This window comes from Trematomus bernacchii, unplaced genomic scaffold (genome assembly GCF_902827165.1).
Source record: "Trematomus bernacchii unplaced genomic scaffold, fTreBer1.1, whole genome shotgun sequence".
Taxonomy (NCBI): Eukaryota; Metazoa; Chordata; class Actinopteri; order Perciformes; family Nototheniidae; genus Trematomus; species Trematomus bernacchii.
Genome location: NW_022987656.1, coordinates 2,846,623 through 2,872,706, shown reverse-complemented (window position 1 = coordinate 2,872,706; position 26,084 = coordinate 2,846,623). Strand labels below are relative to the sequence as shown.

The following is a 26,084-nucleotide window of genomic DNA, read 5'->3' as shown; positions in this document are numbered from 1 at the left end:
GTATTTCTCCTTTGGATTGATTTTAATTGCAGAAAAATATGATCTTTTGTAAACGCATATTTATGATTGTTAACTCGTTTTGTTCAGCAGGACTTTTAACACCACTTTATGATTTTTGAAGTTTTAATGCAATTGTCAGAAGTGAAAAGCTTAAAGTGGACCTATCATGCTATATTTGAATAATATAGTGTAGGACTATACCTATATAAAGCATATTTATACTTTTTTTTTTTCAAAATGCCAAACAGATCATGCATTTTAGCCATGCCTCATTTTGCTCAATTTGAAAAATGTTAGCTCTGTTTTTGCAAGGGCTGATTCTGTGAGCAACAGCACCATCTACAGGCCTGGCATATGTACTACAGCGTCTCCAGCGCTTTCGAACGGCAATGGCCGTGGCTGTCTCCTCCTGATTGGTGGAGTTGGCCCAATAGCCGTAGCGCCACCGTCCTGACGTCAGAACAGTGTTCAAATCTGGATCAGTTTTTATCAGATCAGTTGCAGACCCTTTTTTAGAGATTTGGGTATGGAGGAAAATATAGAGGGTTGTGTTTTCTGACACTTGGTGAGTTCCCGGGAACACCAGGGACACATATTCATGTATAAAAGACGTACAAAAGTGCATTTTGCATGATAGGTCCCCTTTAAGTTACCTTATAAAGGAACTACATCACGGTGGCATGGCTGTGCATCACCACCGCTAAGCTAAAGGCGTTTGGCACTCCCCTTTCCTTTCACTTGTTAGCAACCACTGTTTTTAAGACAAAATGAAGCATGTGTGGGACATTTAATGACATATTTCCTTGAAACAAAACGTGATCTAACCATCCAAACGCATCTAACCTAAAACAGGAGCTTTGAGAGGAGCATACCACAAATGGTAAAATGCTAACTGATTATTGGGCTTTAGGACAGGATTTCTTTACTCGTGTGTGCCTGTTTTCCACAAGGTTCATTGCTGCAAAAAAGCTCAAATTAGGTTATAAATGAACTACATCACAGTTGAATGACTTCACATATAGCTAAAGGTGGCTTATTTCCAGCGGGATGAGGTTTTTAAGTCTTATTTACTCACTTGTTAGCAACCAAATTTATAACACATCAAATCTCCTTTCTCCTAATCTTTGTTCATTCTCTTCTAGACTCGGTGACAAAAACCTCCACCCCTTCCTTCAGTAAAAATGGCAAGACAGCAGGTCAGCAGGGTGCGCCGTGGGAGACACTGGTGGTGTTCGCCATCAACTTGAAACAGCTCACCGTCCAAATGAACATGAGCAACGTCATGGGAAACAACACGTGAGTGGTCATCATTTCTCTTCCTTTTACTGTATAGTCACGACATTGTGTGGAAATATCTTCGTTATTAGTTTAGAGTTATAGATAGATGGAATGATCTGTCGTTGTGTCCCTGGGCATGGGATTGCTCAACAGTATTGAGGATATGTAAAAGCTTTGGGCACATGTAATGTGATGTAAAATAATATGATGCCACAGCCAGGAGATGGCTTGCTTAGCTCAGCATGAACGCTTGAAAACAAACAGAAATGATGTAAGGTGTTACTTAGTGAGTGACTGAATGTGAATCCTGCTGTTTGTATCCTGTGGAACACAGATCACATTATATCAAACGGTGTCAAAATTACACCTTTAGTGTAAGAGAATGAATGGTCAATATAAAACTGTAAACTCAGAAAGGTGTTGGCTAAGCTGGACACTCTCAGCATCATTTGTAAGCGTAATCAGCTGCTACATGAACACTGGGGTAGCAAAATACTTCTATGGGGAGTCTCCTTGCTGCATATTACACTTTTATCTCCTGCTGCACTGATATTCCAGCCCTTAAGGTCCTTTAGCGCCCACACTTATGGGCTCTATTCATCTCTTATACACCGAGGTATTTCACGGTCACTAGGATATGCAGCCGTTACAGCTTTCATTGCTACAGTTATGGCCGAATTGCAGAAAAATCCTGCTGATTCATTGAGGGAAAACAACACATTCATAACCAGAGCTGTTCTGTTTTATAAGCTCTCTGTCATTGTAAAGGTAAAAGATATCTTCCTCTCTGGAAAGGTCTGGGCTCACATAAGTCTCCTGCCTCTTCCTCACAAAGTGGAGGTACTCTCACGCTCTGTAGTTTAAATTATTTAGCACTTCACAACATTCTTTCGCCATGAGAATACTCCGGAATAGGTGTAGTCTTTGTTTAAAACAAGCGAATGTCCTGATAAAGACATATGTATGTGACACGTTGAAATAACAGTGCACTTAGAGAAACAATATTGTCATTGTTGATTATTTTTAAATGTTGGAATTTGGTCTAATTGTCTCAACAACAAAAAAACATGGATGGTTCCATTCTAAGTTCTTTGCAAGAAATTATAACAATCACAACTTTCATTGAATGATCATGTTTTATCTAAATGTATGGCATCTGTTGTCAACAGTTGACATTATTTGCTGCCATTAAAACAATTCGACATGGTTGTAAACAGACATCCTGACTAAACTTTGAAATAAACCATTCCATCAATAATCATCAAGATGTCTTGAAGAACACCGTCAGGGTGAGCAGGATCCCGACGTGAAGCCTATTACACGGGTACTATCTAAATGAACCAACATCTTGACTCACAACATTGATTCAGATTGTTTTGACTGATTTAAAAAATGGGTCGGAACTGCGGCGACAGCAACTTAACTTTAAATGACGGCAGCACTGATCGAGGTGTTCTCTAACTGTCCAAGTCTGTTCACATTTTATTTTCCATTAACCAGTATTTAAACACTGCCGGAGCCCATACCGTGTTCCCATTAGTGTTTACTTCCTGTCCGTGTTCTTCTGTTTATTTATCTGACACCCAGCGCTCTGTCTTGTAATCTCTTCCCTTATCTTGCACTGTTTGTCTTTTCTTTCACTGGGTGCAGTTGTTTGTTGTCCACAACTGACGTTAAATTGACCGGACTTCTTTCTGTGGATTGATATGACTGCACATTGTCCCTTGATCCTCCTTATCAATAGTCTGTTCTCCTTAGCAGCAGTCTGTTAGCGAAAATAACAGACCCCTTGAATGTCCAAAATGACCAATGAGAATGAAAGATTTAACGAAGGCAAGTAATTAGCTTTAAAGGTCTCCTATCATGCAAAAGGCACTTTTTAGTGTCCTTTATACATAAATATGTAGATATGACGTAATATCGGAAATGTGGACCCACGGCCCTATCAGAAACGTTGCTATCAGAAACAATGCCCGACTGTTTTGGACGTAATATGGTCTTTGTTTACATTAGCATCGCTAACACTCAGAGCTAACCTGTACTTGAGAGAGTATGTTTAAAAAAAGCAGGAAATAAAAAAAGGAACTCACCTTGTGGTAAACGCGCAAGAGAAAAAGCATTTGAGCTCCATACTGTTTCAGAAATAATCCTTGATGTGGTTTGGAACATGATGGCGTTTAATCACGGCAGCGTTTAGCTGAGAATCTCATAGAATTCTGATCAGGCACAAGCTCCCCCTCCTCTTTTTTCAAGCTAAGGACCCAGAATCAGCGTTTCTCTAAAGGGGCTGAAAGAGAGGGATATGAGGGATTTCTAAAATGCATGATCTGTTTGGTATTTTGAGCAAAACACATCAAAGACATGTTTTTTATATATTTGTATATAGCTGAGACCCATAATATATGCCTAAAAATAGCATAATAGGAGACCTTTATTAATAAAAGTAAATCATTTCTACCAAAACCAACTATTGCAAATACAAAGTATTCATTCCTATTTCATTCATTTGTATTGTTTTTTTGTTATATTAAACAAAAACACCCTGCCTCTCTTACCATTGATTTTAAAGTCTGTATCTTAGTTAGTGGACACTACACAGCCTTGCCTACGTTATATAACAGACTCCCTACTGTTTAATTATCCTTTACAAACTCCTCTACAGCTCCACACAAAAAGGGATATTACTGTTTGCAAGCATGCCCTAAAATGATGCCTTTTAAATATAAGACTTGCTGACGGTTTAAAAGAGGGCTCAAAACATATTGTTTTAATATAGCTTGGTATTAACTGGTTTCAAGCTTCAAATCCCAATGCCATTTAGTCTTCAGGGTATTATAGTAAAAAAGTCATTACAGCGTCACAGCAGGTTATTTTCCTACACTGGTCCACTACTGACTTACAGATTCAAAAGTAGGCTGTATTTAATAATGCTACATTACATAAAGAAGGGGTCCCTATTCTGCTTTTTGGGTTTTCCCTTTCCTGTAAGGTTTTTTATACGTTTTTGTGCATGTAAATGGTCTTCAATGCTTAAAGGGGTCTTAATGTTTTGATAATGGTAACACTCATTTCCTTCCTTATTGTCTGTAGTTTTAGTTTTTTCTGCTGAAGTTCTTTTACAGCACTCTGTACATCGAAGGTTCTGTTTAAGTTAACTGAATTCATTCATATCGGCATGTTTTTCTAAAACGCTTACATATTGACTGTCAAGGCTTGCTGATCTTTCCTTTTCCAGTTTCTTGTGTTTATTCCCGTGCAAGTTCTCGCAACCAGAGTCCTTCATGTTTCATGTTGAGCTCTCGTACATTATTAGCGAGCGCTCACCGTCTGTTTGCCCTGCAGCTGGACCACGAGCGGGCTAAAGAGTCAGGGCCGGCTGTCGGTGGGAAGCAACCGGGACCGAGAGATCAGCATGTCCGTGGGCCTCGGCCGCTCCAAGCTCGACTCCAAGGGCGGGGTGGTGGGCGGCAACATAGACGTGAACACCCTGGAGATGGTCTGTGAGTAAACAAAGCAACAACCCTGCACTTTTCCTGCTACTCTTGTTCTAGAAGACCGTATACTAGATATAAACCTGAGCTCCAAACAGGCTTGGGAGGGTTACTTTAAAAATGTATTCTGTTACAATTACTAGTTACTTGTAACAACATGTAATCTAATCTAGTGATTATTGTGAGTAGCACAATGTAAGAGTATTTTAACCTGATTACTTTCCGTTACTATTGGACTACCTCAATATCAAATGCAAATACAAGAGAAAATACATAAGATGTTTTTTAGTTAAGTGTATTATGTAGGACAGTGTTTCTCAAAGTGGTCTGGACATTGGTAAACTGACAGGACATAAATCCACGATTGATTTGAATTTAACCATATATTGGCGCCGATCATCAGTCTCAAATGACGTTATATAATTGTTTGCCTAATCGACCACCTTAATTGGGTTCCTTGTAGATAACAAAAATATGCTTGGTACTTTTAATTTTTTTATGTGATTTGTGAAAACCTCAGAATCTGTATTTACCGCTAGTCAAATGACAGCGAATGTTTTCTCCCAAAAAGGGGCGTGGCCATGACGTAGAAAGAACCCCGATAGGTAGCTCTCATGTTAGATCAGTCAATCTACCTTACAGTGTTAACCAATCACCCTCTGTTTTCCAGCCCACATCTCGGAACACCCCAACCAGCAGCCTAGCCATAAGATCCAGATCACCATGGGCTCTACAGAGGCGCGGGTGGACTACATGGGCTCCAGCATCCTGATGGGGGTCTTCAGTAACGCTGACCTGCAGCTGCAGGACGAGTGGAAGGTCAACCTGTGCACCGTGGACACCAGCCTGTCGGAGAAAAGGTGTGGGGACGTCTGCAGAAGCTCTTAATGCTACACAACGCCTCTGCTCCTCAAAATATATACTTTTAAGACCAGTTGAAATGTATTCTCCAGAAACAAAACAAAGACTTGTGTATATTATCATACCAGTCTTATAGTGATGGGCTCTCCGGTTAAGGCCATTTCCTTGCATTTGCTTTTCTAGCAGCAAGGTCTGACAAAAAACAATTTGTATGAATCAGAATGTTTGCATCTGATCATAATTATCCATGTAGCAAAGTATAAAGGTGTTTGAGGTGTTTGAATGCAGTGCAGTGCGAGACTACATAGCAGGGCCGGTGGGACACGGGAAAATAAAATCCACAGGGAGGATAATGACTACTACTGAATGAAATGGGACAGAGGGGGTAATGTGATGCTTTTACAGGTAAAGATATAGAGTGGTGCAGAAATGATTCCTGAAACACGGAAAAGACTTATGGCATTTTACCACTTCCTGTCCTTACATCTTGAAGTAAGGGTGTTTTGAACATGATTGTGGTTAGATGCCTGAAATACAATCTGTGGTTAGGACATGTGTACAATATTTTCACATTTTGTCAGTAAATATCCCACTCATGTCTGATGGCTAGGCAGCGCTGACTGCTTATTGGCTGCCTGCCCTAACCACTGAGCTACCCCGCGGTGCACCAGGCATTTTCAAAGCTGACAAAACGTGCCAGAAAAGAGGAAAATAATGTATAGGAGCCATGTCTCTGATTGAGATCTGTTTCTCTGAGTCTAAGGTGTGAGGCGACAGACACTTGTTTAGGGTAGGATGTTTTAATGTATCAATCTTTCTTCCCTCATTTCTGTCATGTATCTTCAAAAAACGACATGTGGGGGAGCTACGCTCATTTATTTTTCAAGAAACAACTGTCATTACATCCCAAAATAAATGAGTTTCAGTGGAGCATGACGACGCTTCCAACAGTCACGGCTGCCATGAACAGTGGAAAGTCTGGCAGTGACCCCCCATATAAATGTGCTTTATTTACCTGTAACCCTCTAATATTTCACTGTCACTGCGAGTGCCTATTAGCGCTGTCTGTGTGAATTGGACTGTATTTGCACAAAGGCTCATTTGAATAGAAAGGGGAACAATTTGCGCCTGATATAAGCACATTACCCAATTTAAATACATGCAAATAACACAGGCGCACCGGGGCCGATTTATTTGCATGGCAGTGCATATAGGGCTGCATTCACTCTTTGCAGGTGCTTTGAGAGTTACTAATTAGGGCTATTTGTGAGAAATGCATATGATTTCTGTCTTACCAACTAAAAATCAGTAGCTCTCTATAGACTAATAAGTGAAAACACAATATTCATATAATGATCCTCTTAATGATCTTTAATGCCCGCAACCATGGCTCTGCCTAATTAACAAACAGCTTTTTTTAAAGTTACGAGATAGCAACCCTAAAACAAATACATTTCCTTAAACAGCCCCTGGACCATTAACTCACTATTAAACAACAAAACATACACACCAAAGGGAAACTCTGCAAAAAGGTTACCAAATAACCAACATTCTGGGAATGAAGGCAGAATTTTGACTTCAAAGTCTCAACAGACTTTAATTCTGACTTTAATCTCAGAATTCTGAGAAAGTCTTAAAATGTTAAGTTTGATGACTTAGACATGTTGTTAGATAACTTACTAAAGCTTATATTTCACTTGAACGATCTTTTTGAACACAGACGGTGTTGCAGAAAGGCTCTTTTGCACAAAAAAGGGGCCCATTTTTCCAAACGTACTAATTACAAAAGCACAGAGACACTATTTGACCATTTAACCTTTGCGTTTGCTTTTTAAATGAGAGATTAGGGCCACTTGTGAAAAATGCATTTGAAGCTAACACTTCACTGTGACTGCATTAGGCTATTAGATCTAGACACCCAGGTCTATATCAAAACACAACCCAACCGCACCAATACTATCCAAACCCTAAACACCTACCTGGAAGACATCCGCTCCTGAATGACCACCAACTACCTCCAGCTCAACAGCAGCAAGACGGAGGCAATCCTGATAGGCACCACCGACCAGCTTGCCAAGGCCGCCAACATCAGCCCCTCCCTCGATGGTCAGCTCATTCCTCTCTCCTCCGTTGTCACCAACCTCGGTGTAAGGTTTGACTCCACTCTGTCTTTCCAAGCCCACATCAAACACATCACCAAGACCTCCTTCTTTCACCTGAAAAACTTTTCCCGACTGAAGCCCTCACTCTCAACCGATGACACCAAAAAACTGGTTCATGCACTCGTCTTCTCAAGACTAGATTACTGCAATGCACTCCTCTCCGGTCTCCCAGCCAAATCCATCAACCGCCTGCAACTTGTCCAGAACAGCACAGCCAGAGTTCTCACCGGTACAAAGAGGTCCGCACACATAACCCTCATACTTGCCCAACTACACTGGCTCCCAGTCCACTACAGGATCCAGTTTAAGGTTCTGCTCCTGACTTACAAAGCCCTGAATGGCCAAAGCCCAAAGTGACCTCATCCGTACCCAGACATCTACCCGCTCCAGCCACGCTCCTGTTCTTTACATCCCCCGCACACGTCTCCGAACAATGGGAGACCGAGCCTTCTGCTCATTCGCCCCGCGCCTCTGGAACTCCCTCCCAGATCAGCTGAGATCTGCCCCTTCCACCGAGGTCTTCAAAACCGGCCTTAAGACCCTCTTCTTTCGGCAGGCCTTCCAATAAACTTGTATCATGGTACACCAGGGGCCTATACTACGAATCTAGTTCAACATATCCTGGATATGTTTTGAGTTATCCGGTTGACTAAATCCAAAAAGAAAACGCTCTCGCTAAACGGTCCTACGACGCTGGTTATCAACTCGATCGCTCAAGCCAGCCGTGTCCTATCTAGTTAGGTGCGCATTCACATAAAATGGGTGGTATCTGGAGCAATCGACCAATCACAAACATGGACAAGCCGCGTACTGACAGCGCAGCGCGTCATACTTCCTGAATGAAAAGTCAACTGTAATATTAGACAAATATGAAGAAGTTAAACTTTAAACATTCATGACTTAAACACTTTATCCAGGATAAAAGCCACATAGCTGCACCTGCAAGGTGAATACAGCTGGTAAAAGAAAAAGCGTTTGAATGCGTACATCAACAGGTTTATGATATCACTGCCCCGTTAAGACACGAGTGGATCTGACTTTAATTACATTTGACTCGAGTGTTTCGTCAACTTAATGTGTTGCTTAAAATAATACTTCTGCATACAGTATGTGACACTGTGAGTGTTGCACGGCCAGATACGGCTCAAGAAGCTGACTCAGATAAGGAAATATATGATACATTATGATGTGATATGATATGAATGATAATGGGACACATCGACGTCTGCACTCACAGTGCCGCGGACTGTACTTAGGCGCCGTTTACACGAGGAGAAAACTGCTTGTATCTGCATAGTTTCGCGTGCGTATAGCCCTATTATTTACACGAGGCCGATAGAAACTGACCCCACAAACGATAACGGGTCCCAAGGTGGATAGATTTGCAAACGAAACGCTCTGGGGGGTCAACAGAGTCCGTGTAATCACCTCTATACGAATATTTCCTGAAAAAATAACGATAGCCCCGCCTCTCCTGCTCACTACTGTAGCAACTATCAAAAATAGCTGTGTTAATTAAACGCACAAGGGGTTCTTGAATGAAATAATATTATAAAAGGCAAACCAGAATTGTTAACGCCCAATATACTCCTTAAACAAAATAAACAGAGTCAGATTTCATGCATTGATCCATTATATTGACAATTTTCCAGCCAAACAACACAAACAAAATTAAACAGTCCGCTCTGCGATACACCACAATTGTCTTTACTGCCTAATCCAGGCCATTATTGTTCATTGCTCCTCCGCCCGTCGGCGGCAAAAAGAGAAATGTTTGTAGGCCTATTCAGGCTATAATCCACACAAAAAAAGGAAACACGAGGACCGGCGTGTCCCAGAGGAGCGATCTCACCCGGTGTTTGTAGAGAATATCTCTCTTTCTGAGCGCGTCCTCTCCACAGAGACGTGCTTCTTGGTCGGTCGATGCAATATCCACAGATTCGGTTTCTTTCAGTTAACTTCCCCGTTGCATTTATCCATATGCTGAGGAAATTACTATATCCCGCTGAATACCAGCAATCGCCACACACACTTCCTCCTGTCAGTAGCTACTGCTACTGCTACTGCTACTGACCATGCTACAGATATTAGTGCAAAATCTACAGCTCCTCTACCACAACCATCAGCAACAAGTGGACATGGAGAATTACATGAACTACATGTTGCTAAATACACCGCGGGGCATAAACAGAAGGGTAGCCATGGCAACATTGCTGCGGGGCTGCTCCGGGCTGCTCTTCTTCGCTGCTTTTGGTGTATTTTGGCGGAAGTTACAGCGCCACTTACAGTCCCGGCATATGTACTACAGCGTTTCCAGCGGTCTCGTTTGAACAGACACGTTAAATGGAAGACTTTTTTGAATACGCGTACTGTGCATAAACGCAAACGTTCCCGTGTGAAGGAGGCCTTAATGTTACTCTGATCCGGTTACTTAAAGTGGACCTATCATGCTATATTTAAATGATATATTGTAGGGCCATACCTATATAAGGTATATTTATACGTTTCTGTTTTCAAAATACCAAACAGATCATGCATTTTAGCCATGCCTCATTTCGCTCTATGTGCTGTTTGCTGTCTACGGGTCTGATTCTGCTGACCACGCCCCCCTGCAGGAGAGGGGAGACGTGCTCTGATCAGCTGCTGGGCTGTCAGAAGAGGGGGAGAAAAAGAGATCTCCGTCCTCCGTGTTTTATTATATAGAGTCGTTATTCATTTGTTTTAAAGCTCAATAAATAACAAAGAAGACCTTTGACTGGCACTTTTCTAATTTTGTCCGGAAGATTTAAACTTTAACGGACATCTTGACCGGCGAAACAAACTGAAACTGAAACTCTGCCGCACGGTCCCCTCGTTCCTTGGAAGAGGCGGAGAGGTGGGTGTTTGTCATCTGCTGGTGGACTAACCGGAGAGAATTACAGTGCTTGCCTCGACGGGGAGGGATTGCATTGAATTAAAGCAGCGGGGAGCAAACGCTTGCCTCGGGGAGGGAGAAAAAAAGCCACAGCGGAGAATAAACAGAAGGGTAACCATAGTAACTATGGGCGGGAAGTCTTCTTCGCTGCTTTTGTGGCAGACTACAGCGCCACTTACAGGCCTGGCATATGTACTACAGCGTCTCCAGCGCTTTCGAACGGCAATGGCCGTGGCTGTCTCCTCCTGATTGGTGGAGTTGGCCCAATAGCCGTAGAGCCACCGTCCTGACGTCAGGACAGTGTTCAAATCTGGATCAGTTTTTATCAGATCCATTGCAGCCCCTTTTTTAGAGATTTGGGTATGGATGAAAATAGAGAGGGTTGTGTTTTCTGACACTTGGTGAGTTCCCTGGAACACCGGGGACACATATTCATGTATAAAAGATGTACAAAAGTGCATTTTGCATGATTGGTCCCCTTTATGTTGTGGCAGATATTTAAGTAAGCTTTCTTAACGCTAATGTTATAATAGTCAGATTGCTCTGAAGATGGGAGGTGATATTCTATTCATTTTCACGTTCACACAGTCGGTGATTTTGGCCGGCCGTCTTTCCTGCAACGGCAGTTTAAACTGTATTTCCTTTCTCCTGTCATATGAATTGATCCGCACACTGAGCTCTGATTGGTCAGCAGGCAGTGCTTTTATCCTGGAACCTATCCTGCTCCGGAGGCTAGCCGTTCAGAATAAATTATCTAGCCCGCTAAGAAGTGAACCAGCGTCGTAGGACCGGAAATCCAGGAAGTTAGCTTGCTAAACGAAAATCCTGCTTCGTAGTATAGGCCCCTGGAGCCATTTTTATGGCTATCTCTGACTTTATTTTATTGATTTTTTTATTGTTTTTGATTTTATTGATTTTTTACTTGTTATCTCTTAAATGTTATCAGTGTCGTCTGTTGTGAAGCGCTTCGGGATTTGTCTTGGCAGATGAGAAGCGCTAAATAAATTGAATTTATTATTATTATTATCTTTTTTAATTGGATTGTATTTGCAGAAAAAGCACTTTTGCATAAAAAGGGGGCAATTTTTCAAAATATATATGTATATTACCTCATTTAAATCAGTGCAAACGGCACAGGAGCAGGCCGTTTTGCTTGGCAGCCCTTCTAGGGGTGCATTTGCAGGGGCCCGACAGGCTCTTTCTGTCTCATTTGTACAGGTTAAGTAGCCGCAGAAGCGTAACTCTTTTGTTCATTTTCCCTTTAGTGTTTCTGCACCAGTCTCGCTTTTGTCCTGTTTCTTAGTAAATCTAATACAACCTGACATTATATTCACACAGATACCTGCATGAGGAGAACTTTAGAACAAGTTCCTCTTCCTTGAGCCATTCTTTAGAGTTTTCTTAATTACTTGGCAAGCCAGTGTAACAGAATGATTCTACAGATCTGTCGCAGCAGATGCAGTGGTGTTTAATCTAAATTAGGACCATCTGCATTTTGCCTTTCTTTAATGTTTTCTAAAAATCTGAGCTGCCTTGATATTATTTCCCTTCCTGTTTTTCATGTTTTCCCCCCCATCATCTCTTCTCCCTTCCAGTGAAATCTTCGTCCACGGAGACCTGCAGTGGGACATTTTCCAGGTGATAATTTCACGCTCCACCACACCCGACCTCATCAAGATCGGCATGAAGCTGCAGGAGTTTTTCACCCAGCAGTTCGACACCAGCAAGCGGGCCCTCTCCACCTGGGGCCCCGGTCCCTACCTGCCCCCCAAAACCCCCGTCATCAACACGGAGAAAGGGTCTGCAGAGCTCTGTAAGCATGCCTCTCTCTATACTGCTGGAAGACATGTCTCTGTCTCATAAGGAATGCACAGCGAGAGGCCCAGGCAGCCGTGTTTGACAGGAAGGGAACTGATTTGTAATTCTAATGCGCTTCATTTGTATCGCACAGAAGGCAATGTGTTTCAATGAGACAATTAGCAACAAACAAAAAACCCAGGAAGCGTACATTTAGTGAAGGCTATATGAGGATATAGAAAACACAACACAGAGACAGATCCTTGATAAAGTTTGACTTTGAAATAAAGTGGAAATACTACTGATGACTTTATGAGGATATGTCCCAGTCCCCTATACATAGCACTGCTTGTAATCGGCCTAAAACTCCAAATATGATCACTTTTTTATGATCATCCTCCTTCATTAGATTTATTTTTGTGAATTGTATTTATGTTCTTATTTATTTAAAAAAATCTATATTTAAATTGAATTAATTCTATTTAATATGTAGAAGTTGTGTGAAAATAGACATAAAACGTATATTGACTACACAATGTGCAGTATTGTTTATTTACACAGTAGAAAAAGATTTACAGTTTTTGTTTTATTTTTGTATTATTTTAAATTTAAACATGAGTTTGAAAGTACATGTATAGACAATTTAAGATAACAAAAGAAATATAGAAAATAGCAGAAACAATTCCTTTTAGCACCATGTCCAGGCGTCTCACTCTGTCTCTCTCTGTCTCACTCCGTCTCTCTCTGTCTCACTCCGTCTCTCTCTGTCTCACTCCGTCTATCTCTGTCTCACTCCGTCTCTCTCTGTCTCCCTCCGTCTCTCTCTGTCTCCCTCTGTCTCACTCCGTCTCCCTCCGTCTCTCTCTGTCTCCCTCTGTCTCACTCCGTCTCTCTCCGTCTCTCTCTGTCTCACTCCGTCTCTCTCTGTCTCCCTCTGTCTCACTCCGTCTCTCTCTGTCTCACTCCGTCTCTCTCTGTCTCACTCCGTCTATCTCTGTCTCACTCCGTCTCTCTCTGTCTCCCTCCGTCTCCCTCTGTCTCACTCCGTCTCCCTCCGTCTCTCTCTGTCTCCCTCCGTCTATCTCTGTCTCACTCCGTCTATCTCTGTCTCACTCCGTCTCTCTCTGTCTCACTCCGTCTCTCTCTGTCTCACTCCGTCTATCTCTGTCTCACTCCGTCTCTCTCTGTCTCACTCCGTCTATCTCTGTCTCACTCCGTCTATCTCTGTCTCACTCCGTCTCTCTCTGTCTCACTCCGTCTATCTCTGTCTCACTCCGTCTCTCTCTGTCTCCCTCCGTCTCTCTCTGTCTCCCTCTGTCTCACTCCGTCTCCCTCCGTCTCTCTCTGTCTCCCTCTGTCTCACTCCGTCTCTCTCCGTCTCTCTCTGTCTCACTCCGTCTCTCTCTGTCTCCCTCTGTCTCACTCCGTCTCTCTCTGTCTCACTCCGTCTCTCTCTGTCTCACTCCGTCTATCTCTGTCTCACTCCGTCTCTCTCTGTCTCCCTCCGTCTCTCTCTGTCTCCCTCTGTCTCACTCCGTCTCCCTCCGTCTCTCTCTGTCTCCCTCCGTCTATCTCTGTCTCACTCCGTCTATCTCTGTCTCACTCCGTCTCTCTCTGTCTCACTCCGTCTCTCTCTGTCTCACTCCGTCTATCTCTGTCTCACTCCGTCTATCTCTGTCTCACTCCGTCTCTCTCTGTCTCCCTCCGTCTCTCTCTGTCTCCCTCTGTCTCACTCCGTCTCCCTCCGTCTCTCTCTGTCTCCCTCTGTCTCACTCCGTCTCTCTCCGTCTCTCTCTGTCTCACTCCGTCTCTCTCTGTCTCCCTCTGTCTCACTCTGTCTCCCTCTGTCTCACTCCGTCTCTCTCTGTCTCACTCCGTCTCTCTCTGTCTCCCTCCGTCTCTCTCTGTCTCCCTCTGTCTCACTCCGTCTCTCTCCGTCTCTCTCTGTCTCACTCCGTCTCTCTCTGTCTCACTCCGTCTCTCTCTGTCTCACTCCGTCTCTCTCTGTCTCCCTCCGTCTCCCTCCGTCTCACTCTGTCTCCCTCCGTCTCTCTCTGTCTCACTCTGTCTCACTCTGTCTCACTCTGTCTCCCTCTGTCTCCCTCTGTCTCACTCTGTCTCACCCTGTCTCACTCTGTCTCACTCTGTCCCCTGCTGTCTCCGTCTCACAGACATGGACGCAGCCCATCACCGCCACTGGCCCGGGGTGCTGAAGGTGATCGCCGGCTGCCACATCTCACTCTTCCAGATGCCTCTGCCCGAGGACGCCGTGCAGCTGGGCGGTTCCATGAGTCTCCATGGCAACCACATGACCCTGGCCTGCTTCCACGGGCCCAACTTCCGCTCCAAGTCCTGGGCCCTGTTCCACCTGGAGGAGCCCAACATCGCCTTCTGGACGGAGGCTCAGAAGATCTGGGAGGACGGTGAGGCAGAATGTTCCATGTGCAGATGGAACTAAAAAATCACTACATAATCAACATTTAAAAAGAAGTAGACAGGACAAATGGCTGTAGTCGCAGCTGGATATAAATATCTGAGGAAGCCTGGACGGCTCACAAAACACATTTTTGGCCATGACTCATATGCTAATTTGGAGAATTTCCCAATAATGTCTAATATCCCCAAACGTAACTCGATAATAATTTAGAGTTAGAGGTCATGCCTCTTAAAGCTCTCAGCTTCTGTTCAAGCAGTGGTGGAAAAGTTTTCAGATCCTCTACTTAAGTAAAAAATACTTATACTATACTGTAAAATAACTCTATTTAATGTAAAAGAGAGAGACCCCGGTACCGGGGCACTGCCGCAACATCTTGCAGGAAACGGTGTCTGAGGGCATGTTCATTTAATAAACTATAAATGTTTTATATCCATGTAACGGGAAGAAACTCATCTAACTGATAATCTTTTTTTTTTTTTCAAAAGAAAACCCACAATGCTAACACTGAGCCTCTGAATTAGCAACGAGCGAAAAATGCTAACACCTTACTGCACCGAAAATCACTCGCAAAACCTTATTATTTATCTTTTCTCCACATCCATGACATCGATTCACATCGTGAGGTGACACAGAATCGATGGGTACCCTCATTATCACTGAATTATACGAATTTGCGACGTTATAAGCAAAAACAGACATCAAAACAGGTGACGCTAGGTAGCTAAAAATGCTAACATTCTTACCTTGGCTCTGTAGTCTCTCCAAAGTGGTCTTCAATGGCATTAAAATGATAAAAACGCTGCTGAAGTTAATCCATACGTTAATCCAATGTGTCTGTGTCCCTTTGAAATGATTTCTGATAATCCATGAGAAATAAAACGGATAATCCATGCTTTTACGTTTCTAGATGTCAGAGCTAGACTGTAGCTTCACTCTAATGCAAAATTACATGCGCAAAGCCCCCACCTTTTTGTTTCACAATGTGTGTGTGTGTGTGTGTGTGTGGGGGACTCCCCCTTCAATTCTATTGGCTCTAACGGTCAGAAAGAGGTGTCAACCATCAAAATCGACCAATGGGTTCCAGAGATATGAAGAAAAAAAACATTTCCACCCAAATCACCTCAGAGGTGGAGTGTTTTTGGCTAAACCTCTCTAGAAAGGTCAAATGTCACTTGTTTTGCATCAATCTTGATACAGGGTACTTATTATATGTTGTACTTTGGATTCCTAAAGCTTTTAGTCTACCTTACCATCATCCAAGGGTAGTTTTCACTATACTGTAAGTAAAAAAGATTTTTTGGACGGACACTATAATTTACAGTTTTTTACTATGTAAAATCTGAATTTTCTTTAAAATAAAAAACATCTATATTGATTCTGACTTTTCTACATCCAACTCACAGGTTTATCATTACTTTGAGGAAAAAGATTATTAATTTAACCCTTTTAGAAGGGAAGATATGGTCATTTGTTCTGGGAATGTCATTTTCGAGCCTGAGACCTGAAAAACAGGCTCAGGGCTTAACAGGTTAAGAATGGAACTGAAGTACTGTAAATGTATTAAAATCTAAAATATGTAAATGAACATGTGAAATTGTCAAAAGGTGGTAAACAAGAAGCTAAATCACATCCAATAATTGTCTCTATGCCAGACAATGATGAGAGTTGTTGCCTTTAATCACCCTTTGATCACTGACTCTGCTCCTGCCCCAGGCTCCCAAGATGATTCCACCTACATAGTGCAGACACTGGACTTCCATCTTGGTCATAACACGATGGTGACCAAGCCCTGCGGGGCCCTGGAGAGCCCCATGGCCACCATAACCAAAATAACCCGGAGGCGGCATGAAAACCCCCCACATGGAGTGGCCACGGTCAAAGAATGGTTCAACTACGTCACTGCCATGAGGAACGAAGGTAACTGGTTTCATTTATCGACGTGAATAGTTTATTTTGCATCCTGAGGTCACAGGGATGCATGTTCCAACTTTTCCGATTCAAACTTCCAACGCTCTCTTTTTCCAAATGTTAAATCTGAATACCTTGTTGGCATCAGCTTGCCATATCTAATAGTGAAAACACTATATGGAATAATGACACTGACTTTTTTGAATTATTTTTATTAACGATTCACAGAATGAAGTCTTTATTGAAACAACAGGGAAATAGTCGACATGTACAAAGAACCAGGAAGAGCCAATGTTACATTGCAGTGGTATAACTGGGCATGTTTTAACATAAACCATCAGTAACCCTGGGTGATCTGTCTAAAATGATCAGTATAGAGCAGTGGTCACCAACCTTTTTAAGCCCAAGATCCCCTTGGTGAAAGGCGAGATCTACCTCTTGCAGAATTGAGTGAAAAAGACGGCCCAGACCGTTCTTCCAATTTGAGGCCTTTTATGTATGTAGGCTCATTGCATCTGAATTACATCAAATCATTTTGTGCAACTTCCAATTTGATTAAACCAAGAACACAACATAACTAGCATGTCAAAAAGGATAAATATATATATTTACATCATACCTATCATTTTAAGTTTCATTCATTCCTTCATTACAATCCTAAATATAAAGGTATGTAGCTTATTTTCCATTTGTTTGAGTGAATGAGTACATTATTTTGTTGACAGCAACAACAACAAAGAAAAAAATAACATGTTGCAGTGAGCAGATAACATAAAGTACCATTTTAACTGTGAGGCTTATCCACTGAAGCTTCATGCAAGTGCAACATTTAACATCAACATTAAAACTAGTTATTTTAACACAATTCTTACAAATTCAAAATTCTAACAACATTCTTTATCCGTGCATAAACCATTGGTGCGTTCACACCGGACGTGATGCGATTTTGGGGGCGGCGCGATTACAGTCAATGCAAAGACGCGGACAGACGCGGTTGATGCGGTTGATGCGAATGATGCGTTCGCGCGGTAGCCAATCAGTGGTGAGGATCTCAGCCTGCCGTCACTGACGTTGAATCAGAAAACCAAAACATCAGCTGTTAGCAGTTAGCACACAGAGCTCACAGCTCCTCATATCTGTTCAGAAACTGGAGAAAAGTTAAACAAGTACACACCACAGACTGTCTGTGTCATGGTGAATACAGTCGCTGGTTTATTTCTGTCTGTAGGTCGTTGTGAGTTTGGACGGAGCAGCCACAACGTTAGCTTAGCCTGATCGATCCAATCTCCATTCAGAAAACACGCATTTTAAAAGGTTTTTCCCCTGCCGTCTTGTCTGCAGACTTGTCAAAGCATTAATTCATGGTTTTTACTAACTGGTATCAGTATGTTGTTACTTCGGCATCATTTTGAAACGTGTATTACAATTAAATCACGGTAAAATATGTTCATCTTGTTGTAGTTGGTATCTACCATAAGTGCAGTGAGTTCAAAAATATGCACCATCACTTGAAGTTAGTCTATTATTTTCGGGAGCGACAAGGAATGTCTCAAAGATACGTCAATCAAGTGGCACCTGCTAACGGGGTGGTGGATGATAGGCTTACATCTAAAAACGTTATTAAAAAAAAAAAAACATTATTTTTTTTTAACGGCGCGCGATCTACCCGCACCCCACTCGCGATCGACTGGTTGGTGACCACTGGTATAGAGTGTTGCAGGGATGAAGTATTTTTGTAGGCCGACCAGGAAGTAAGCATCACAAGCGCTCCCTCGACATACGAGTTACATCGAGGTCTTAGGTCAAAAAGTCTCTTAAACTTGTGTTAAGCAAAGACCTTATTTCAGGCTTCTAACTAAAAACACATTCAAAACCATAAACTTTGAGACGAGGAAGGCCGCAGTGCTAAAATGCTAACTCATTCCTGGGTTTTTGGACTCATTCCAGCACCACTATTGGAGGCAATATCAATCCTCTGGAGATCTGCGCATCCCTTATCAAACAAACTGCATGTGTTTAGTGCATACTCACTACCTTTGTTGATATACAAGTATAATACAGTAGAGTTCTGTAACAGCACATTTAAATCAGCACCTATCTAAGATATAAAACATTCTAACCTTTATGAAATCAGAATGAATGCACGGTTAGTGCTTTAAACTGCATTCGCTTCATCTCGAGTAACCTCATAAAGAGGTAAACGGTTGCTTCATTGTAGTAGCTTCTCAAACTTTAAGCATTTCTCAACTTCAGACAGCTTTGACTTAAAGAAGACAGACACAGCGTTTTCTCTTTCCCTTTCTGTCTGGCTTTGCGAGCAGCTGCTTATCTTACATGTAAAGCAGGTGCAGATAGTATTTAACGAAGCATGGGAGCAGAGCGGTGTGAACACGACCTTAAAGAGTTTCCACACGTCTTATCTCCCGTTTCAGAGCTGAACCTGCTCAGGAACGCTGAAGCCAACAACCAGGAGAGCGGAGCGGCTGCCAAGAGCTCCAGCCTGCTGAGCAGCTTCCGCAGCTCCTCCAGCTACAACCACGAGACGGAGACCATCTTTGCTCTTCCCAGAATGCAACTGGACTTCAAGTCAATCCACGTACAGGATCCTGAAGAGCCTTCGCTAACAGGTGATGAAATGGAGCATGATGAAATATTTTGTCTTTTTAAGGTCACACTGTATCTTTAAATAACACGAGTCAGCAAATATTGTGGAAAATGTTGCCCTTGACTAACATGACCTCGGCAGAATCACATAAACAAAAATATTTTATCTGTAAAAAAATGCGTTTTCCTTTTTTCCTCTTTAACAAAAACCACAGTCCCCATGACCGTCTGAGAAGCAATGGTTTGCTTCAGATCTTTTTTTTCCTTTTTTTTCCAGACACCGACAGCAAACCCAAAGTGGAGTGCAGCGTGGTGACAGAATTCACAGACCACATCTGTGTCACCATGGACGCCGAGCTCATCATGTTCCTTCACGACCTGGTTTCTGCATACTTGAAGGAGAAGGAGAAAGGTTTCACATCATTCATTCATTACTTAGAGGGATTGTTGGAAGTGGGGTTTTATCAGATCCTTTCCATTAGTGAGTGTAGCCTGCAGTAGAGGGTCCGCATGCCCCTAATGTGGTAATAACAGACAGACGGAAGCCAAACAATGTCCTGTGGAGGGCGGGCGCAGCAGCAGAACATATTTAAGACACCTACAAATATCAATATCATATAGTGCAGGGATGTGCAACGTTTTTTCACTGAGTGCCACATACAGAGAAACATACAGAGGGCTGGGCCACATGTGACGTTTATAAGTTATAATTTAGCTAAATCAATTAAACGTAGGTCAATTATTCTTAATAACTGTATATGCTTAAAGAAAGAAAACAGACTACATCACAGCTCACCATAGGGTCTAATTATTTTGTTACAAAATGTTTTGGTATTTCAAGCTTGGGCTTTTTTGATCAACAAACATTGGCCTTATTAACACATGAATACTGTGTAATATATATTTAAGACGAACATTATAAGTGGAGCACGAGTTTCAGATGTCGGTCATATTCCATTATACTTTTAGAATTAGCTGAGGGCCAATCAAAAATGGATATAATAATAATCTATTTTCGCTGTACGCTATATTAAGAATATAACATTGTTTTACCTTGCCATCATAGAGTGCTTTCTGACCGCCAACTGAAGCTGTTATGTTGCTCTTTACAAACCACCAGACTCCATTGACAAAAACACACATTTGACCTGGAAGAACAAACGGGTTGCTGCCTCGATCGGTGGAACTGTCCAAACTAACAAATTGTGTGACTGCGATGAATTCAAACTAAGTCACACAATAACTAACAAATGAACCGATCAAGATGGCAGTAGAATAGGAATGGAGTTATTTAAAAAGCGTATATAACTGCTTCATTATAGCCCACAGTAGTACACTGCTTCCTGCTACTCCTGTCTGTTTCTATTGTATACACTGACTATGGATAATTACCTCATAAAACCCAACTTCAAACAATCCGAACAATCCCTTTAACCTTTCCAGTCAGTTTAAAAGACATCCACAGTCTCTGGGACATCCACAGTCTCTGGGACATCCACAGTCTCTGGGACATCCACAGTCTCTGGGACATCTCCATGAGCAAGGACTAGTTCAATTAGAAGGTGAGGATAGAAATGAGTCGTCAGTCCAAGGAGAGATAACAATATAAAGCACATCTGTCTGCCTCTGTCCCTGTGAAGCCATTTTGTAGAGCGGCAGGAAATTGAAGCAGCTGAGAGGTGTCTTTACGAACAGTGGGGGGGGGGGCTACTTTTAATGGGCTCTACTTTGTCACGGAGGAACAAATTAGCAGCCTTTATGCAGACGAGCTCACATTCTTCGTGACAATTAGAGTGGTGCCGTGACTTTGTTCTGTTGATTCTGCTGCTGAATAGAGAGGGAGAGGAGGCGAGATATTCCATCAGTTTGATCCGTCTGGATTCATTCGAGCAGGACATTTGAATAGAGTCGAGATCTATACCATCAAGGTGCCGACTGCCTTCAGGGACATTCATGAATGTGTGTAGAGTGGAGTAGGGATGAGGAAATAATGTAGGCCGACCCAGAAGTTAGCATCACAAGGCGTCCATCGACAAAAGATATTTTTTGAATATTGCAGAAAATAAAATCAGTTGCAAACACACGTTTATCACACTTACACGTTTTGTTCTGCAGGATGTCTCCACTCAGAGTAGTATAAAACACAAGTGGTAAACCCGGAAATTAGTCAGCATTTTTTAACGTGTTTATGGTTAGACGCTTGAAAAAAGATCTTTGGTTAGCACAAGCTTAAAGGTGGGGTAGGTCATTTTGGAGAAACCAGCTCGAGTGCGCTAGAATTTGAAAATACACAACCGGAAAAAATCTGCCACTTCCAACACACACGAACGCGCACATGACCAATGAGGGCACGAGATAAGTTTGTGCACAGATGGAAGGCTGACAGGCAGGTAGGCCATCCAGTTATTTTAGCCGGGCCGGCTAAAATGATTGGTCGTGCTTTTTACAGCGCCACGGCTTCCACATATGATATTTTGTTTATGTATTTATTGTCAAAGCATTTAATGTATTCATTGCTATCGGGATGTTAAGAGCATTCCATGGAATATAACAAAAAGTGTTTCTGAAATAAATTACATACCCCACCTTTAAGAGATTTTAACCCTAACCCTTTCATGTTTGTTTCTACAATATAAAATATGTCAGTAAATACTCCACTCGTGAATGTCTGACGCTTTTATGTTTCATAAAATGTGTGCTTGCTAACAGGTGACTAAAATAACTGCTAAACGGCATGATGCCCGGAAGAGTCCGCCTTTAGCTGATGATGATGTACTTAGTTTTTTGTGAAGGGAGCCCTTGCAATGGGTTGGCCTACATTACGGGTTGGCCTACAAAAATACTTCATCACTGCACCACTCTATAACGCCACTTTATGATTTTTGAAGCGTAAATGCCATTGCCAGAAGTAAAAAGCTAACGTTAGGCTATTACTACATAACAGTCGCTAAGCTAAAAGCGGCTAATTTTTGGTGTGATGATGTTGGTGCTGGAAGTTGTGGCTCAGTGAAGTAGTGCGCTGATGTTGGATCAGTGGTGCACTGGTTCAAATCCCACTGCAGTCAGCATGTCGCACCCCAAATGTCTCCTGTCAGGATTGCCCACAGTACTAAGTCGCTTTGGGTAAAAGTGTCTAACAAGTGACATGTAATGTAATGTAATGTTTAGTTATCCAATGTAGTGGCTTGTTAGCTATTGCAGGGTTTTTTAAAGGTATTTTTGGGCCAGAGGGCCTTTATTGGAGATCTTAGTGTAGAAAGGGGGAGACGGGGGAGGACATTGCATGAATTGTTCGGCCGGCTACGGGATTCGTACCGGCCTGCTATGGGTTGCTAGCTCTAACCAAGCTTCTATGTGTGTTTATGACATATAGAAGCTTCAGACATTCAAGAGTGGAGTATTTACTGATACATTTAATGTCGTAGGACAAATCATTCAAATCTCCTTAGCTTGTGCTAACCACAGACTTCCATACCAGGGAACCTGAAGGGGTAAAATGCTGACTCATTCCCAGGTTGAAGAACTCACTCCTCTACTGTATTGTGGTGTGCCTGTTGAAGCAGCGGTAACCTCACCCCCCCTCTCTTACCCCCCCTCTCTTACCCCCCCCCCCCCAGCCCTGTTCGCCCCGCGGATGTTTGCGACCCGCCCCGGTCAGAAGAGCCCGACCGCCCTGCACGACGACGGCTCCTCGGACAAAGACGACGGCATCAACTACACCACGGTGGACTGGAGGGAGTTCATGTGCAACACCTGGCACCTGGAGCCCACCCTCAGGTCAGTGGAGTGGAGGGCTTTGTTTGGTTAAAGGACTGATGACGTGAATTAAGCTCATTCAGAGCTGCAGAGGAACAACAGGAAGGAGGTTAGGGTCAGTCTCTATGACCGTGTTGCTACACTGACGCACAGACTCGCCATGCATATCATAATATACAGAACAAGGATTTTTAAAGGGCTTTGGAATAAAAAAAAAAACACAGATCACACAATTAAATTATAATTACTTTTCTTTTATACTAACTACCAATTTTGTTTTATGAAACTAATGTCTATAATACTTAATAGAGTCTACATGTTCACAATACATTATAAACATTACATTACATCACATGTTACTTGTTAGACACTTTTATCCAAAGCGACTTACATACTCAATACTGTGGACAATCCCCACAGGAGCAATTTGGGGTGAAGTGTCTTGCCCAGGGACACAACGACATGCTGACTGCAGAGGGGTTTGAACCTGTGACCCCCTGATCCCAACACCTACGCACAACCCACTGCGCCACACGCCTCCTAAACAGACTTATACTGCGTTATAATCTGCTTAAAGTACTGCACAATGTTAATCACTAATAACTATTTATAATGCGTTAAAACAATAATTTACACATTATAAACATTTTATAATAACATACTAGGTGAAGTATCATAATGCTACATACCTGCTTTTTTAAAGTTGTAAAGACCAAATGAGTTTCTGTACTCTTAAACACTTTACCACACAGTATACTCTTAGTTGCATTTACAGTTGACTAAGGACCACACAGCGTTTCTTTTACAATGGTTTCTAATAATAACAGAGCCATAAAATGGGGCCATTGAGAAATTACCCAGCGTCTTTCCGCTGAGCGCCTCTGAGACATTTTTGTCCGGCCACTCTAAGCACTTTACGTTCAGAATGCACTTGTGACAACACTGTACAAATTCAAGGAGAAGCTAGCTTTTGTCTGTGACGTTCACACAGAAACTACCAAAGGCTGAAAGGCCTGTTTGTTTGAGCAGATAGGACCTGGATGTTGCCCATGGTGACTGCTCTACTTTTATCTCTGTAGCAGTGCAGTCATACAAAGAGTGAGAGCAAGCATCCTCTGGTTGGTGTTCATGGTCAAAATACGAGTAGAGGGTAGCCCAAATTGATAGATTCAAGGCATGAGGCGCGGCTAATCCGCCTTAAAACAGCAGCGATACGTTGTCAAGATATGGTTGTCTTGGGAACATTAAACACATGTTTTTATATATATTTATGCCAGAAGTGGATAAAGGGCCTAAACTGAAACCCTTCCTTCTTCTTTCCTCAGGCTCATCTCCTGGACAGGGCGTAAGATCGACCCGGTGGGTGTGGACTACATCCTGCAGAAACTGGGCTTCCACCACGCCCGGACTACAATTCCCAAGTGGCTGCAGAGGGGGGTGATGGACCCGCTGGACAAGGTGCTGTCGGTGCTCATCAAGAAGCTGGGCACTGCGCTGCAGGACGAAAAGGACAAGAAGGGGCGGGACAAGGAGGAGCACTGAGGAACTGTCACTCACTGAAGTCACTACACACTGGATCACAAAGGCCACTACTGTACAACCCATTTTAACAGCCTGTGAATTTCAGCTCAGTTGTTTACGTGGTCTGTGCCACTAAGCGGCTCAGACTGAAGCGTTTTGCACCAATGTCGTTTTCTGTATATTTTGAACAAAGTAGATCGAGTTATTCGCCTGCTTTAATGGTAAAACCCCTGCCTCTTTTACCTGTTGTAAATGACCTTACTGATGAAATCGCTTGAAAGTTTATTTTAAAGCTTACCACTATTTCATGAGAAATGATTTCTTATACCATTGCCTTTTCTTTGTTTCCCATGGAACACATGGTAGATATGCTTTATGTATTTTATAGTGTAGTTTTAAGATATTTAAGAACAGTTCAGTGACCGTGTTCTTGATTTTTTTTTTTTTATGTGAACAAATAAATACTGAGAGGTTACGGCACATGATTAGCTCAGTCATCACTATTTATGGGTATGTGAAATGTCTTTAACATGTATGAGCTTGGTGTGTCAAGCTTTTTTTTGTCCTTTTTTTAAATCCATACAGTAGAACCAGTGTACATAATTACATTTCTTAAATATGTTGATTTCCTAACTTAATAAAATATTGCCATTCAATTTTAAACGAGGCTCTGGTCTGAATCATTGAAAAATGCCTTGGGCCAGCATTTTACTGGGATATAGTTTGTTAGACAAGGCAGAAAATCATTGATATTGTTTAATTCTGCTTTATTTAATTTTTTTAATATACATTGACATAAAGTTGGGTAGTGATGATGTTTTTTCTAGGACGACCAAAAAGTTAAAGGGCCCATGTCATGCTTTTCCGGTTATTACCCCCCCCCCCCCCCCCAAATGTGTCCATTCGCGATGTCTCGCAGCAAGCAGGAAATGAACCCAGCTCACACTGTCTCATCTGTTTGTCATTACTGGGTTGCGGTCGAATAGTCCATTTAGCGTAGGAACCTTCCTAACGGAGTGAAATGACCCGGAAGTCCCTCAGTGGCAGCCATGATAAGTGCTGTTCGAATTCTCTAAATGAAAGGAAAGGAGGTTTCAAACTTCCTTTATAACCTCCTTTAGCTTAGGAACCACTGGACCTCCCTAACCGAAAGGAGAGGAGAAAATGCTGCCCCACAATGCCTTGCAGCCGCAGAATTTGCCGTCACACAACAGTCGGCCGTTCACGGAAACAACCGATTATGACCGAGAAATGATATCATGAAAGTTACGGTGCTTATTAAGCATTTTAAAACGTATGTGGTAGGTTGCCAAAGTGCTTTGTTTTGAACGTTCATCAGTATTATAATCAAAAAG

The 26,084-nt window shown here is 42.4% G+C and overlaps 1 protein-coding gene across 1 annotated transcript in view; it reads left to right on the top strand.

The window, feature by feature from the left end:
- Nucleotides 1-25,392, top strand: part of kiaa1109 (KIAA1109 ortholog) — a 131,797-nt gene extending 106,405 nt beyond the window's left edge. Inside the window, 10 exon segments of the mRNA XM_034135314.1 lie at nt 1,143-1,296; nt 4,621-4,778; nt 5,440-5,629; nt 12,302-12,519; nt 14,675-14,926; nt 16,654-16,857; nt 19,281-19,475; nt 19,730-19,864; nt 23,070-23,229; nt 24,534-25,392. Coding sequence (XP_033991205.1) covers nt 1,143-1,296; nt 4,621-4,778; nt 5,440-5,629; nt 12,302-12,519; nt 14,675-14,926; nt 16,654-16,857; nt 19,281-19,475; nt 19,730-19,864; nt 23,070-23,229; nt 24,534-24,750 — 1,883 coding nt within the window. The 3' untranslated portion in view covers nt 24,751-25,392.
- Nucleotides 25,393-26,084: the final 692 nt, after the last annotated feature.